The 18,615-nt window shown below is 39.0% G+C and overlaps 1 protein-coding gene across 2 annotated transcripts in view; it reads right to left on the reverse strand.

Annotated features, from left to right (window-relative positions):
- The window catches only part of LOC125458506 (gamma-aminobutyric acid receptor subunit gamma-2-like), a 114,408-nt gene that overhangs the window by 9,315 nt on the left and 86,478 nt on the right, over window positions 1-18,615 (reverse strand). Inside the window, exons 7-9 of one of the 2 annotated variants that reach the window (XM_048543826.2) lie at window positions 14,653-14,805; window positions 4,059-4,264; window positions 3,155-3,178 (exon numbers count right to left, since the gene is read on the reverse strand). In XM_048543826.2, the coding sequence (XP_048399783.1) occupies window positions 3,155-3,178; window positions 4,059-4,264; window positions 14,653-14,805 (383 nt within the window). The remainder of the gene's footprint in view (window positions 1-3,154; window positions 3,179-4,058; window positions 4,265-14,652; window positions 14,806-18,615) is intronic. The other variant, XM_048543827.2, reaches the window with a different exon arrangement.

The raw sequence follows: 18,615 nt of genomic DNA on the forward strand, positions 1-18,615 counted from the left end.
TGCAGGGACAAAGCCTTATTCAAGAGCAATCACTAATAGAAGCAAGTGAAACTTCAAACATTCTACAATCAAAATGCCACTAATATCGATTACAAACCCACCGACTCCCACAGCTACCTAGACTATACATCCTCACACCCCACTTCCTGTAAAGGCTCCATCCCATTCTCTCAGTTACTCTGTCTGCAGCGTATATGTTCAGATGAAGCCAACTTCGACAAGGGATCCTCCGAAATGTCTACATTCTTCCTCAACCAAGGATTCCCCAGCTCTGTTGTCAACAGGGCCTTCAACTGAGTTCGACCCATCTCCCGCATTCCTGCCCTCACCCCTTCTCTTCCCTCCCGCAACAGCGATAGGGTTCCCCTTATCTTCACCTACCATCCCGCCAGCACCCACATCCAGACGATCATCAGACACCATTTCTGCCACCTCCAGCAAGATGCCAGCACCAGTCACATTCCCCTCCCCTCCCTTGTCCGCCTTCCACAGGGACTGTTCCCTCCAGAACACCCTGCTCTATGCTTCCTTCACCCCCCAACACCTCCCCACAGCCCTACGGCACCTTCCCCTGTAACCGGCAAAGGTGCAACACCTGCCCATTTACCTTCTCCCTCCCCAGTATCCTAGGGCCCAAATATACCTTCCAGGTGAAGCAACACTTCACCTGCGCTTCCCAGAATCTAGTCTACTGAATTTGCTGCTCACAATATGGTCTCCCCTACATTGGGGAAATGAAGCGTAGACTTGGTGATCGCTTCGGAGATCATTTCTGTTCTGCTCACAAAAAAGACCCTGAACTACCTCTTACCTGCCACTTCAATGCATTACCTTGCTCCCTGGGCAACATCTCTGTCTCCGACTTGCTACAGTGTTCCAGTGAAGCCCAGCGCAAACTGGAGGGACAACGCCTCATTTTCTGCTTGGGGACCCTACAGCCCTCCGGACTCAGTTTTGAGTTCAATAATTTTAGGGCCTAAACTCTCCCTTGTCTCAGGCCCCCACCCCACACACCAGGCCCTGTTACCACACAGCCTGCCACTACACACGCCCTGTTGTTAGTCACTAACAGTCCCCATTAACAACTACTCACCCTCCCAGCCTGATCATTAGCAACTCCTCTGTCTGTCCAACTGTCTTTCTCTCTCTTTGGGCTCTATCCTATCACTTACTCCGTTCCCCACCCACCTCCATATTTTCTGCATATAAACTGATGTTTTCCCAGCCATCGTTTTAAGGAAGGGTCACTGGACCCAAAACATTAACTTTGTTTTCTCCTCCACGGATGCTGCCAGACCTGCTGAGCTTTTCTAGCAACTTTGTTTTTTTGACGACCAAAATCCTTTCTAAACTTTACAGAAAACTATCATTGAGAAGGCAACCCTTATTAGGAATGGAAATCACCTTCATTATATGAATAGCTGGGGGAGAAAATAGCTTAGAATCACACTGGGAATTAAATGAACTGGTTATCCAGGCTGCAGACCATACTGCAAAAGCACTTCCATTTTCTGATGCAATTTCAGAGAAGTTTTTGTCTACAGAGAAGTGGCTACCTTACTCCATGCACGTGTTTGCCCTCCCAACAATGACAAGTGAGCCCATGCATTCTGTAGATCCTCCAGAGAGCTGAGAATACTGTTGAAAATTATTGCCTTAACCCGAAGACGGGTAATGGGGGGACTGCAGGTAATATTCATGTAAATGGGGAAATGTGGTACTGTAAAGGAGCTTGGGCGAGCTTACGATATCTTTGCCCCTTTCAAGCACAATTAATATATATTCTTGTAGTAAAGATATAGTGGTGTTAGATAAAAAAAGAACCTGGAGCCTGAATCTGTAGAATATCTTTTTTTCTCACGACTTATAAATAGATAGACTAATAAAGCCTGTTAATTTTCATGAAGCAAGAAGTGTGGATTTCATACTTTTATATCATTTGGTTTCTACGATGGACTTTTCATTGGTAATGTTCATTGCAGAAAGATTAAAAATCTATTTCACAGATTTTCTTCTTGCTTTAAATGGCCAGAAAATAACAGGGTTTTGGGGGAGGTGGGTATATCAAAATGAACAACCTATTCCAGGAGATTATCACCCAGGCACAGAAGGCAAAATATCTACCTCATTATACTGTAAGGAATTAACATTTGCTTTTTCCATTGACTCCAGTAGATGGGCTTTGTGGAGATTTGTTAACGTGTAACATTTTTTGAAGTCTAGAATTTAGCACCATGTCACAATTAAGATATTAAGACAGTGGAACTCACAATGGCACACCCAGTAGGACCTTACAAACCTACAGTCTGTACCATCTCAAGGGATCAGGCCAGTAGGTGTACGGGAAAACTACTAACTGCGAGCTTCACTCAAGCCTCCTGACTTAGAACACCATCACTTGCCCGAAACCCCAGAACAACCTCTTTGTCAGAAATGTGGGAGTATCTACAACTCAAGCACTGCAACAGTTCAACTTGCAGCTCACAACCACCTTCTACAAGACAAATGAAGATGGTCAATAAATGTTGGTTCAAGCAAAACCCTCATCCCACGATTGAAGACAAAGTAACACTTTAGAAGTAATGCATTAATTTAGAAGACTTTGAGACATCCTAACACAGTGAAAAATGATATATATCCAGCTATGCTCACTGTGAGTTATGTCTTTGGCTCTTTCCATTACAACAGGTTATTGCTACTTTTAGGAATATTTACAGTTACCACAATAAATAACTATACACAGACAAGTAAATGGTTTTGAGAGAAGGAATCATGTTCAGTAGCAGTGATAAACACGTAGTTATAAAGAGATAGGAAAAATAATTACAGAATTACAGAAAAGAACCAATTTGTGTATTTTTGTGACACCATCCATGACAGATAGCAGTACTTGGGTTTGAAAACATATCATATCGGCAGCCTGCCTTGTTTCATCAGCTATTAAAAGTTACACGTAGAGCAACACATCGATTGGACAAAGAATTCAAAGCAATTAAATAGATTAAACTCATCCCAAAAGATAAAGGCACGTTTTCCTTGCTATATAACATCAGTATTTTGACAGAAATTGACCATATCTCTGGGAATAAGGTGCACTTTCAAACAAGAAACACTGTTTCAGTAAACAACATTTTATAAAAATAAATATAAGTACCTTTGATGAAAACATCCGAAGAAGCTTTTTTAAGAAACAGAATAAAAATATTTAATGAATACTTAAAGGAACACATTATGATCAAAATGCAATTGAAATACTTTTGAAGGATGTGTAGATATAATTCAGAATCAATAAGTAGCAAGAAACTCATTATAGAACAGGAAACAGATATATGTTGAATGACCTAACATAGCCAATGATGGACTTCAGAGGGCATTTGGATTTGAATGCCTGGTGCTGAATATAAATATAATTATTTATATTTACAAAATGCATCTTGCTACTTATATGATGTACAAGACATTCTCCTTAGTTCTTAACTGAAAAGTCTGAAGGCATGATTACACTCAACTATTTGGTAATAATAATCATCTTATTGTACACTGGTTAATTCTTACGTCAAAGATTGTAAAAACTGATCAAGATCTAATGGTAGGTTTGTAAGGTATGTAGGCAACAAAAAGAAGAGGGATGTTTTGGCAGCAAATTTTAGAATTACAGGCTTTCCACTTTCTCATGATGATACACAGTGAGATCACTAATACTCAAAAAAGATAACTCAATTATTTAATCAAGTGATCACATTTAGTAAAATGGACTGTATTTCCGTTCTAATTGGAAAAAGAGGAGGAGCTCCTGAAGGCAAAAATGTGCAATGCCTATACCCAAAGGAAATAGATCTTTCAAATGTGTGCTATACTTCAGCACCTTTATCTATTTAAAACAAAGAGTCGCATTACAATCTTTGAAGGAGTCAGTGTTAAAGCAAAACACTCTGACAAAGGTTTTGAAGAAGTATTTCTATGCCCATCACCAATTGTAGTGCTGTGTTTTTATCACACTTTTATTTTCAAACATCAATAACAATTTTTAAGAATATTCTTATGATAAGAGTACATACGTGATTCTTCTTCTTTTTGTCTTTGTCTTTGCTGGGCTTTCTATTACTGACAAAATAATGCAAGGTCCCATATTCAATCAGTGCAGCAAACACAAATATAAAGCAAACAGACACAAAGAGGTCCATAGCAGTCACATAGGAAACCTTGGGCAGGGATTTACGTGCGATCGTGCTCAGTGTTGTCATAGTCAGGACAGTTGTGATGCCTGCAATGAAAGCCAGATCTTGAAAATGCCATCAAACTCCCGTAACCTTTATTTGACACAATAACATGCACCCAAGAAGTAGACAATGAAACTTTTCATGCATTTACGTTTTTCACCTTTTTAATTAGCATTACCTTGATTCTACACAAATGGCATGTTATTAATGTGAATTTAATGTAAAGTGCATAAATACACTTCATTTTATTCTGAAACGACATCTTATTGAGCAAATAATTTCCTTCTTATGGAACATTTGATACAGTCACTGCTGTTACTTGAGCTAGTAAATGGTCACACCTTAAAATATATTGGTTGAGATTTAGTGGGAAAGTAAACGGTCCTTGTTATTTTTTCAAAAAAACTGATTTAATTATCCCTGAGGTATGGACTTAGCTTTCCACGTATTAATTGGACTCCGGCAACAACCCAAGAGGATCTACAGACATCCGTCAATGGTCATAAGCAATGGTTAATAAGCAACATAAACAGTCCTTCACAATGAAGAATTCTCACACAGAACAAGCCATTAAGTTGTATGCATTTATTTTTCCTATTTTATAAAGTTTCTAGAGACAGTAATAAAGATTGGGGCATACATAGGTACAGCAGAAATACTGTAAAAAAAGCTTTAAAAATACCTTTTATTGTAGGCACAACTTATGAAACTTTTGTCATAATGGAAAAATATGACAGATAGATATAAAATTATTTTACCCGAACCATCACTTCTTCAGAAGTAGTTATGATCTTATACAGCATTAATTCCCAGTTATATGTCATTGCTAAGACCATTAATTTTAACACTGATATTAGAGCATAAGAAAAGTTCTTAATAGTCGGACATTTCTAATTGATTTCCAATCAGTGGGGGACTTTAACAGTTTACTTTGTGGAGTAACAGAATATCGCTGTCAGCAGCTTTCTGTGTTCATCTATGCACATGTAAGTATAATTTGACAATTGTAATATTGGTGAACGGTGCTGGTTTTGCAATCAGTACAACTGGAAAATTCAGGGCATCACAAACTGAGGTTCTCTATGAATAGATACTAGTCAGCAATGACACAACTAATATTCAAAAAATGGGAAAGAAGCTTGTCTCTGTTTTTAGGCACTGTATGTTTTACTATTGTTTAGAAACGGTGCACATTTTGGATGGGAAGTGTGGTGGATGCTGCCTTGGTTAAGGAGCTTGTAGATTTGACTACTTTTTTTTGCCCGGTATTCTGGGTCCTGTACTCATGTATTCTCACCAAATACAGATCCTCTTCTGCCCTACCCTTCCAATCACACAGTGTCAGTGTCAAAGTTATCATCTACAAAAGTAAGATCAAATGATGCTATATTTTCATCATCACTACCATCATCATTTTTCTCTACTGGCTAGAAAGGTTCCATTTCTTGGATACCTGACAAAAATAGATTAATGTTAGTGCAATGAAGAGACAGGAGAAAGAAACAAGTGTCTATCCACACAGCTTGTGGAATGACAGAAAGTTGAATCAGATAAGGAGCAGTTAGGCAGAGGCCCTGGTCATTGATCACCACCAGAGGCCACAGACTCAGTGATGGCCCATTCCATTGTGGGAAGCACTGTTTTTACATTGGTTTTCCTCAAGTTTATTTCCTCTCTGCCCTGGTATGTACTATTTTCTCTTGAATGAATAAGTGTATTAATGTCCTGTAAGATGTCTGGTTGAGATGGATGTCATATTTGAACATGAAAGCTGTGAACTGTGCTTGCAAAGCTTGTAGCAGTGGTAATTGTGCGAGGTAGAAGTAAAGCCACTAATGTTAGGATTGAATGGCAATTGAAATAAATTTTTGGTAGGTCGGTGATGATGTTTTAGTAAATTGAGCAGAGAATGAGAGTTTGAGGTGCAATTGATAGGATATGAAATTTGAAGATGACCTCACTCACATTGACAGGATTTCTTTCTTAATTGTGCCAAGACCTACAGCATAGTGAAAATCCTTGGATTCGCCTCCTCATGTGATCAAACATCATATATCTTAGCCCAGATTTCTTTTTAAAACTTCCATCATTTCATAGTCACAATTTAAGTGGTGCAGGCTGCAATTAAGTATTGCTAGCCACTCACTATCGCAGGCTTTTAGTAAAGGTCACTAAATGATGAGAATGAGATAGATAAAGAAAATTACAAACAAGTTACAGAATGATGCAACAACAATGATTATAATATGAGGACTTCAATTCCCCTAATATTAACTGGACCATCGGTATAAAAAGGAAAAACAGGATGGAAATTTTGAAGTGTGTACAGGAAAAATTTATTTGGTCAGTGGGTTACTGGAGGAAGAAAAGAGTGGCAAGTATAGTTATGAGGAGTGAAGTGGGGCAAGAGGGTCAAATTTCAGGGAACCGTGATCATCACATATATGTTTTAAAGTAGTAATAGAAAAAGACAAGTAGCAATCAAGCATCAAAAATATTCAACTAGAAAATACAGAAATGACCTTTGAAAGAAAATGAAAGTGGAAAGAAGATACTAAGAATAGATTTAAGGCTGATCTAAAAGAGATACTCAGACATATTTTACAAACACATAACAGCAAAGGATAGTTAAAAGAAAGAAAAAAGTAACTAGGAAACATAATGGAACAATTCATGATGGAAAAAAATAAAAGCAAAGGACATTGCAACAATGCTAAATGAGTGCTTTATATTTGCTTTGAGTAGAGAGGAAAGGCTGTTAATGTAGCAGTAAAGAAAGACAGCGTAGGAGTGTTGAAAATAAATGAAAATGACGAGGAAGCTCTTTAAATGTTCACAACACAAAATAAAATCATCACCACTCCAGATAGGAAGCGCCCAGGTTACTAAATACAATCTTCGAACCTTCCTTTGATATGGGTTGGTGCCTGAGAGTTGGAGAACTAGAAGGGTGAACAAAACAGAAATTGCTAGAAAAGCTCAACAGGCCTGGCAGCATCGGTGAAGAAAAAATCAGAGTTAATGTTTTGAGTCCAGTGACCCTTCCTCAGAACGCAGACACGAAATGTTAACTCTGTTTTCTCCTTCACAGATGCTGCCAGACCTACTGAGCTTTTCCAGCAATTTCTGTTTTGTTGCCTGATTTACAACATCCGCAATTCTTTTGTTTTTTTAACTAGAAGAGTGACTCTTTTCTTCAGAAAAATTAAGTGAGGGATACATTTAGCAACTATAGACCAGTCAACTTAACATCGGTGGTGAAGAAACCATTAGAGACAAAAGTCCAGGGAAGAAAATAATTCACACTTGGAAAAGTATTTCAGAATAAGTCAAAGTCATTGTGAATGTGTTAAAAGCCTCTTTTGTTTGATTAACTTGATTTAGTTCTTAGATGAAGTAATGGAGAAAACACGATGAGGGTAATGCAATTAATGCATACATAGATGTTCAAAAGATGCTTGACAAATTATCATATAATAGACTTGTTAAAAATCACTTTTGGAATTAAAGGAATAGTAGCAGTATGAATACAAAATTAGCTACAGGGCAGAACACAGAGATTAGTGGTGATTTGGTACTTCTCAGATGAGTGGGAAGCATGAAATAATGTTTCCAAGCATTGGTATTAGGAACACGCAATGTTAATATATTACTAACATAAACCTGAGTGTACAAGGCATGAATTCAAAGTTTGCACATTACAAAAGAAAACCTCTGCAAACCATGAGCAGGTCATAATGAACTTCATAAAATACAGACAATGGCATTGTAGATAAAATTGCTCCATTTTAAAGGGGGCATGGTGAAATGGGGACTTGTGTGTGTAAGTACATAAACTTTTGAGGTTTGCAGAGCAATTTGCTTAGAGCTAGATTTTCAGGGCACAGCCTTTCTGATGACGCGGACTAAATTAAAATAATGTGTGTGACCGGGATCCAGAAGTTCTGCCCCTATTTCCAACAAATCCAATTTCTGCCATTAAGGTCGAGGGCCAGAATATGATTGATCTGCCTTGGTACCCATCTATTCCTGTGACTGCTTACACTCTGCCTCTGAGGTCAGCAAGCCCAACCCTGTATCACTCAAGCACAGTCCCCAACTCTGCAGTGAAAAATCACATGTTTCTGGATTTGTCCTATCAAGAAGGTTTGAGCTTATTAGGTGAAATTTAATCAACTTGAGCAATTGGTTTTAATATCAAAAGCTTGCTTCAATGAGAACAAAATCTACAAAGAATTCAGTAGTAGTTATTTGTTACTACAGACTTTGGGTATTGCAGGAACAATAGGCTCATTTTCTCAAAACTTACTTTGAGATACCAAGAACTATAGATGCTAGAGTCAAAGTAAACACAGTACGGAGCTAGAGGGACACAGCAGGCCAGGCAGCATCATAGGAGCTGGAAGGCAGATGTTTCAGAAAATGAAGAAGGGTCCCAACCGGACACATCAACTTTCCTGCTCCTCTGATGCTGCCTGGCCTGCTGTGTTCCTCTAGCTCCATACTGTGTTGTTTTGTCAAAGCTTTTTGTCTTCAATCATTTAGAAGTTGTTGATTTGTGGGAAAGCCAGTGGAGTGCTGATCGTTTCACAAGTGCATTCTGATTGCAACAGGCACGACATGGAGAATGCACTAGTTAATCATCATTACCAGTTAATTGCCAAGCTTTGTTTCAACTTTAGATCAGGCCATTTGACTTTCATTGGTCAAGGAATTGTTTTAAAATATAGAACAGAAAAAGGTTTTGAGCTTTTTTGTTGAGTTGAATCAGGCACTTCATGTGTGCAAATACACTTTCATCTATAAAGAATATGATGTGCCACACTGAGCCCAACTGACAATCCCAAAATGATTTGTCAGCATATTTCTTTGAACGCTTAGGATTGTTCAACAAATGTTTTCCAGTTACAGAATCATTCTAATGTTGGACACTGCAGAGTTTTGCAGGTGCAGGCTGCTTCAGCACAGTCAGCAGTTTGCTTTTGTTCAACATATTCTGCCAGGCTTTGTAACATACAAGCGATATACCAGCAAAGAAATTTATACACCAGATTATGCTGCCAACCAAATTATAGAAACATGAAAATATCATAATAAAAATGACTAGCTTATAGGGAGATATAACTATCCATTTCTACCCCACTTTATAATTAAAAGTGTGACTCAAATTGTATTGCACTTTAGTTCTCCAGCATCGTAGAAGCAAGGGTCTGCCCCGTCTCTTTCAAAGAGCAGGTGGGAGTATAATATGACCGGAGGCAATAATTTGGTTTTCCAGGGCAGGTTGAAGTTTTTCTATTAAGTTCTTGGAACCTTTCAGATAGATCAGCTTTTTTATAGTGAGTATCCGATTTTGCATTAATTATCATGCAATGAATATTAAATACCCCAACCTGTGGAATTACATTAATGGGTACAATTCTCTAAGGTCAAATTGGGAAACATGTATTCACAAATCTGACTACATATACAAAGCATGTACTTGGGGATCATTTCTTCCTCCAAGCTGCTGGCAATTCAAGATTCTTGAGTAGAATGGATATTTGATCACCAAGTCATTTTTTCGTACAAACAATTACAGTGTAGGAGATAACATCTGTCTGGACCAATCAGCACATTAGATATTTAATCTTGCTTGTTGTTTTTAAATGCTTACTGTATTGAGGGTGAAGTCTGACCAGGTAAATCAGCCCATGACAGGTTGCCACACTGGCTGACACCAGCAAATCAAACCATTGAGTCAAAGAGTTGTAGAGCACAGAAACAGACTCTTCGATTCAACTTATCCACGGCGACCAGATGTCCTCAATAAATCTTGTCCCATCGCCAACATTTAGCCCATAAATCTCTAAACCTTTCCTATTTGTATACCCATCCAGATGCCTTTTAAATATTGTAATTGTACCAGCCTTCAGCACTTCCACTGGCAGCTCAATCTGTACACACACCACACTCTGCAGGAAAAAGTTGCTCTTTAGGTCACTTTTAAATCTTTCCCCTCTCACCTTCAACCTATGCCCTCTAGTTTTGGACTCCCCTACCTGGGGATAAAGACCTTGGAAATTCACCCTATTCATGTCCCTAATAATTTTCTAAACCTCCATAAGATCACACTCAGTCTCCGACGCTTCAGGGAAAATAGCCCCAGCCTATTCAGCTTCTCCCTATAGCTCAGACCCTCCAACCTTGGCAACATCCTTGTAAATTTTTGTGAACCCTTTCAAGTTTCACAACATCCTTCTTATAGCAGGGAGGCCAGAATTGCACACAGTATTCCAACAGTGGCCTAAGCTGTACAGCTGTAACACAACCTCCCAATTCCTATACTCAGCGCACTGACCAATAAAGGCAAGCATGCCAAACACCTTCTTCACTATCCTGTCTGCCTGGGACTCCACTTTCAAGGACCTATGATCCTGCACTCCAAGGTCTCTTTGTTCAGCAACACTCCCTAGGACCTTACCATTATTGTATAAGTCCTGACCTGATTTGCCTTTTCAAAATGCAGCACCTCACATTTATCAAAATTAAACTCCATCTGCCACTCCTTGGCACACTGACCCATGTGATCAAGATCCCATTGTACTCTGGGGCAACCTTCTTCTCTGCCCACTACACCTCCAATTTTGGTGTCACCTGCAAACTTACTAACCATATCTTGTACGTTCACATCCAAATAATTTATATAAATGACAAAACGCAGTGGACCCGACACCAGTTCTTCAGGCACACTGCTGGTCACAGGCCTACAGTCTAAAAAGCAGCCCTCCACCATGACCCTCTGCCATCATCAATCTTCTTTGTTACTTCTTCAAAAATCTCAATCAAGTTAGTGAGACACAATTATCCACGCACAAAGCCATGTTGACTGTCCCTAATCAGACCTTGCCTTTCCAAATATATGTAAATCCTGTCCCTCAGGATTCCTCCAACAATTTTCCCAGGCTTCATTCCCTAGCTTATCCCGGCCACCTTTCTTAAATATTGGCACCATGTCAGCCAACCTCCAGTATTGCAGCACCCCACCTGTGGCAATCGATGATACAAATCAGACAAACCGGGTTTTACTCAAAAGGGGCATCAACTCAAAAGGCTCAGAAAAATGCTGGTTAGGTAGAAACAATTGGTATGGAATGGAAGTGAATGGCTATGACTATCACAAGGTACTGGAGGGATCCAGGAAAATGAAGGGGGGAAACTGGGATGTAAAGGGGAGAGTCACGTGATCAGATAAGAGTGCAAAAGGGAGGGTGAGTCTGGAATATTTAGTTTGGAACAAAATGGCACAATTAGGGCAGTGGAGAGACAGAAAGAGCAAATAAACTGAATAAATGATGGTGAGAGGCTAAGGCTGGGTAAGGGGATCTGGATGGCTGTGGAATCAGGCAGAAGAGCAGAAACATTAAGGTAGATGGTGAAAGCTCTGGTATTCACAGAAGGATATTGAAGAAGGATGTAATGAATGCTAGAAGAAAGAAGTGTTGGGGGTTCAAAGTATGCTTTAGAAAAGAAGTTAATAAAATGTGAGGCTGGATGAACACAGCAGGCCAAGCAGCATCTCAGGAGCACAAAAGCTGACGTTTCGGGCCTAGACCCTTCATCAGAGAGGGGGATGGGGGGAGGGAACTGGAATAAATAGGGAGAGAGGGGGAGGCGGACCGAAGATGGAGAGAAAAGAAGATAGGTGGAGAGAGTGTAGGTGGGGAGGTAGGGAGGGGATAGGTCAGTCCAGGGAAGACGGACAAGTCAAGGAGGTGGGATGAGGTTAGTAGGTAGCTGGGGGTGCGGCTTGGGGTGGGAGGAAGGGATGGGTGAGAGGAAGAACCGGTTAGGGAGGCAGAGACAGGTTGGACTGGTTTTGGGATGCAGTGGGTGGGGGGGAAGAGCTGGGCTGGTTGTGTGGTGCAGTGGGGGGAGGGGATGAACTGGGCTGGTTTAGGGATGCAGTAGGGGAAGGGGAGATTTTGAAACTGGTGAAGTCCACATTGATACCATATGGCTGCAGGGTTCCCAGGCGGAATATGAGTTGCTGTTCCTGCAACCTTCGGGTGGCATCATTGTGGCAGTGTAGGAGGCCCATGATGGACATGTCATCAAGAGAATGGGAGGGGGAGTGGAAATGGTTTGCGACTGGGAGGTGTAGTTGTTTGTTGCGAACTGAGCGGAGGTGTTCTGCAAAGCGGTCCCCAAGCCTCCGCTTGGTTTCCCCAATGTAGAGGAAGCCGCGCCGGGTACAGTGGATGCAGTATACCACATTGGCAGATGTGCAGGTGAACCTCTGCTTGATGTGGAATGTCATCTTGGGGCCTGGGATGGGGGTGAGGGAGGAGGTGTGGGGACAAGTGTAGCATTTCCTGCGGTTGCAGGGGAAGGTGCCGGGTGTAGCATTTCCTGCGGTTGCAGGGGAAGGTGCCGGGTGTTTAGAAAAGAAGTGTAGTGTATGAACTAACCAAATGTAAAAAGCACTACCTTTCTGAAAAATCAACTCATATAAAATGGCCAATGCACATGGGCGCTGTTTGCACATGTTTCTGCACAAACAGATTCAACTGTGGGATTTGACGTAGAAATCGAAAAATATCATGAGCTAAATGGAAGCACTCACTACAGACTAAGGATGAATTAGAACAACCAACTCCTAACAATAACAGTCTAACCATATCCCATGAATCATTTAACTCTGAGAAGAACGGCACTTTAAAATCACCAATAAGGATTTTACTCGTAGGTGAATGAGGACCAGGAGTAAAGAGATATTTCGCATGCTGCTACACAAGAATATTCACAAGCCTATGTACCCGAATGTTAAAGATATGGTGACAAAACTGTTATGTAAGCTATATATTCCAAAGTTGTAGGGCGATACCTCTGAACAATTGTCTGATTGAGCTGATTGCTTTCCATGAACATGGAAATGTAAAAATCACATTGGATTGACAAGAATCAGAGAACAGCACACAATTATCATAAGTTAGATTGCCGTGCCATGAAATTTTACTCCCGAAATTACAGTTTTAATACTGAAAAATTCACTTCCTTTGGTCTGAGGAAGGGTCACCGGGTCAACCTGAAATGTTATCTCTGATTTCTCTCCACAAATGCTGCCAGACCTGCTGAGCCTTTCCAGCAATTTCTACTTTTGTTTCTGATTTACAGGATCTGCAGGTTGTTCAATTTTGATTTTTATCTTCTTTGCATATTATTCATTTGGAATAATGATCAATCTTCAGGCTTTAATGCATTTGTTGTAATTAATCAGAATTGTCTAAGGGTCCTAATTTGAAACGTCAATTTTCCTGCTCCTCTAATGCTGCCTGCCCTGCTGTAGTCCTCCAGCTCCACACTGTGTTACATCTAAAGAGCTATGCTATTCCTATACACTATAAATAAACTTTCAGTCATGTATCTATCAACAACAGAGACTGATGACCTCTACCAGCATACTGGCTCCAAGGAAAAAGAGAGTAAGCAAATTTGGTTTAGTTCTACTAGTGATTTGGAAAAAAGTGAGAGTTTCTTATTCATCAATACATTAATTTATCAATTATTAACTTCAGGAAATTATAATTGTACATTTGTGACAAGAATGAGGGGATTTGATGGACTAATGGAGATTTGCGCACAATTCCTTGTGTTTTGCAAAATATTCCATAAACTTCAGTCCATGTAAAACCAAAATAAACGAATACCAAAAAAAATGACGTAAAGGTCATGTGACATTCTTTGGCTTTCACTCAAGATTCAAGAAACCCTACTGACTAAATTATATGTTAAACTTTTGAATGAAAACTTGCATTAAATAGATGTAAACAGAGATCAGATATCTCAGATCTCACCATTTTAGGACTGAATCAATCCAACAGCACAATGACTATCCATCTCCTATACTTACTCACATCAACACAAACATATTGTCTTCCCACCACACAAACTGCAGAGTATTTCCATTTGCACACTTGCATATTATACATGGAAAGATGTGACAGATTTCATATCGACTGTAGTTTACTCAATGCTAACACAGATACCAATACGATCAAACAGAATGCTGTAATCAACTGCAAGGGTGAGGCCATGTTAGTAACAGAATTTTAATTTAGTTATTAAACATAGAGGAGCAGATTTGGTTTACATAGGAGGTATAGCTGTGTGACACATTCTTCAGACAATTTCTTGGATCAGGTAATACCAAGTGTCATGCGCTGAATGGATATACATTATTCTTCTTCATTGATATTATTGAAGGACTGTGCAGGTATCAATCTGTGTCACAGCCTGCCTGCATGGAATAAACATGACTTGGTGAAATGGGAAGCAGTGCAATACACAGTAATTCCTCCCCTGTATACTTATTTTTAAAAGAGACAGTTAGAAGGGATAAAAACTGTTATTGTTTTGTCACGAAGCTAAGTAGTCAGTATGATATAATTACCTAATGATGTTCTGGCTGGTACTGCATCCTTATTGATCCAAAATGATACCCAGGATAAAACAACAGTCAATGTGCAAGGGATATAGGTCTGAATAGTGAAGTAGCCCATTCGTCTGCTGAGATCGAAGTACACAGACATCACAACATAATCTCCTGCAAAAAGATAAAAATAGAAGACAAATCTTTCATTCATAATAAAGAAATATTGGCTTGGAGAATGAATACTACTAACCTCACATTAGGCATACAGCTATCAAATGAATTAAGTGTGGTAATTTAAAGTAATTAGAAAATCATTTCAGTGCCCTTTAAAGGAAATATTGGATTTGTGCAAGCAGGGCAAACAACTGCATTTCCCTTCCACCAATTTGTTTGAAGAATCCTGACTATGACATGCAGTTTAGGAGTTAGAATGTGTAATTCAACATCATCAGATGGAGAAAGTGAAATATCCACTTAAATCTGAAATCAAAAACACAAGGTTTTTTTTTTCTGGTGTGATTATTGGGTATCTAACAGATACATACCACAATATCATCTTCTCCCTGAATCTCTGGGCAATGTACTGATGTAGCATGGCTTCCACTCGAGCAGGCAAATCAGTCAGGAGCTTTGAACTTCACATTTTACACTTGGCATGTTTCAATGTTAGAACTTGTTATCAAAGTTACCCCATAATAATTATAAATATCAATAGCATTGTTATTACCTTACTGTATAACATGGTATAATTTCAAATAATTATAATACTGTTACTATATTTACGATCGAGTTTTCCAACAGGAATATTTCTGTCTACAGAGATGGGACAAAGTAACTTTGGGGTTTTGGAGAACGATTTCAGGTTATGCAAATAAATGGTATACCACAGAGAGGGGACACGCAAAATAGACGTACAATTTTTTTTCATCTATTAGTGAAAAATTAATAAGTTTTTCTTAGATCCTTGCTCGATTTTCTGAGAGAAGTTTTGTCTCCAGTTATATGGTCAGAAGAACATTACACTGAAACCAGGCCCAGAAAGATATCATATGTTGATTTGCAACATCTGTATTTCATAAATTGTGTTCCAAATATTAGTCAAAAATATTCTATTGTTCCCAACTTACTTTGTGATCAGAGAATAAGCAAAATTAGTAAGTAACTTAAACAAAAGCTATACATGGGTTTCAAAAATGGTACTAAAAGAAGGGTCCAGACCCAAAACGTCAATTTTTCTGCTCTACCGATGCCTCTTGGCCTGCTGTGTTCGTCCAGATCTACACCTTCTTATCTCAATGAGCTGATGCAACGCTTGTTTTCCCTTCACTTCATATAGAACTGAAGTGGTAATAGAACATCCAAATAAAACATGACATAGGTCAGCAAAATTGAGATTGCTTAGGTTTTTGTTTGGAAGAAGTAGAAGTCGACTCAAACACAAAAGTGGTAAACACTAACTCACATCTCAGTCAGGAAGTTATCCAGAGATGTCAGCACAAATCTCAGCTGACACTTCAGGATTACTGCATTATCAGAGATGGCATCTTTCAGATGAGATGTTAAAGCAAGGTAATAAATGTGTTGGAGAAATTCAGCAGGCCTAGCATCTGTGGAGAAAGAAACAGAATTATATTTTCAAATTGAAAGACTCTTCTTTGTTAAGATCCACAGGATGATTTTCTACAATATTCTGTACAAGATTTCTGGAGAGGAAGTGGGAAAGAAAATTAGCTGAAAAGAAACAGCAATTAAGAATAAACAGCATCAAATGCTGAGAATATGCAACACTGAAATAGTGGACTCATGCATAAAATTAAAAATCCTGCAACTTTGACACAAGAGACTAGAAAGTGCTTTCTTTTTCTGGAGTGATTACATGGAATTTAATGTCTGTAAAATGAGTTATTGCTATTTTGAGAAAAGAAAAGTTTTCGTATATAGAGTTATTTAAGAATCATGATAGAGATAGAAATAAGAAAAAATGCTTAAGTAACTCCTTGACAATAACAATCTTTTGCTTACTTTAACAATATTAATATGCACTCAAAAACCAGAATATGTTCAAGTTCCACCTCTTAGTAAATGAAAACAACCAAACCAAAAGAGCATTCGGCACTTAAAGGGTTAGCACTGTGGGTTTTCAAACAGGATCAATTCCTGGAACAGCCTGTGTTGGAATTTCTATTCATGTACACCATTTTATTGAATCAAGATACTGTCCTCAAATAGCAATAAACTTAATGTTACTCCGTTGATGTGGAATTTAAAGTTAGACAAAACTGTCAGATTTATGGCAGTTATATTGGAGTAAATAACGGGTGCAATATTCTCCTTTCTCCTAAGGCAAGATTATTTTTTGATCATGGGATGTGTGTTTCACTGGCTAGGCCTTCATTAATTTTTCAGCCTGAACTGACCAATGGGCTGTGAACAATCAAGCGCTTTACTACGTGTCTAGGGTCACATATAGGTCACACCAGTTAAGGGCTGCAGGTTACCTACCTTCGAGGAAGCACTTTAGCGAATCAAATGAGTGTTTATAACAACTGACAGTCATTACATGGTCACTGTTGGGTACTTTTTCTATTCCTGATATTTCTTAAATTCAAATCTCACCATCTTTCATCGTGGATTCAAATGCACAGGCAGGAGCATTAGTCTAGCATTCTGGTTTACTGGTCCAAAGATATTACAATGTTGGCACTACCTTCCCATGTTGTAAATATTCTTCCAAGTTCTTGAATAAGGGTCACTTTCTTCAAACTTCAAATTTCAACGTAATATTTATATTTAAATATACATCTCACGGAATATGCTTACATGAGATCACTAAGGATGTCAACAATGACTTCCTATAGCAAATCTCTTCACATACTAATTGTACTTTATGAAATGACTTCCTATAGCAAATCTCTTCACGTACTAATTGTACTTTTTGAAATGACTTCCTATAGCAAATCTCTTCACGTACTAATTGTACTTCATGAAATGCTTGGAAACAAATCTGGATCATTAACTGATGGACATATATACGATTAACTGATCTTTGCTCAGCAATTTGTCTAACATCTGTTATTCCACAGGGAACTTTAAGAAAATCCTTCAATAAATTTGTTAGGTCATGCTTACGAAGTCATAGATCTTCATCAGTAAAAGATCAATAATTTGAGGCATTCATTCCAAAATATTTACAATGGCAGAAAAGGCAACGGTGTCAATATAATATTTTCAACACAGATGTGCTGTGTAGGTGAATGCCTAAGCTGAGCAATAGTATGATTCAATTTTGACTCAGAGCTATGGTATATCTTCTGAATTGTAGGCAAAGTATTTTAATGCATGAGGTTCTTGGCACCAAGACCCATGGCAACCTTTCACATGCAGTTCTCTGGCCATCGTCTCATTAATGCTGTGATTGATCACATGGCAGGAGAGGTAAAAATTCTTAACGCTGCTGGGATTTTACCATAATTTACCAATGTTACCATAATTGGCATCACATTTAAAGCCCAGTTCCACAACGCCTCAGCTGCTGCAAGCCAGGAACTGCTCTTCACACGGTGGTCCTGCACTGTCATCTCCAAGGATATGGAGTAGAAAGGCAACTTAGCTGCCCAGTTTGACGTTCGATAGGCAAGGTGGTAAAGGACAGCAGTAGAAAGGTGGCAAGGGTATCAGATATATCCGCATGGCCTGAAATAGCAGCCTGAGTCAGTGCAGTGTCTTGTGTGAAATGCCATTGCAGGAAGAAGGTTAATGTTCATCTGTGGTCTACATGGGGAAATGCAACCATTTTATTTCTACTACCTCGTAGGGGCCACCATTCACTCTAACTCTGCCACTGTACATACGCACTATCAAGGTTTATGAAGTTTATATTGACACCGTTGACTTGCTCTATTGCATGCATTATGTTTACTTAGTGACGATCCCCCCATCTCATCCTCCAAAAGAACGCATCCTTTCTACCTTCTGTACTTT

Source organism: Stegostoma tigrinum, chromosome 13 (assembly GCF_030684315.1).
Source record: "Stegostoma tigrinum isolate sSteTig4 chromosome 13, sSteTig4.hap1, whole genome shotgun sequence".
Classification (NCBI taxonomy): domain Eukaryota; kingdom Metazoa; phylum Chordata; class Chondrichthyes; order Orectolobiformes; family Stegostomatidae; genus Stegostoma; species Stegostoma tigrinum.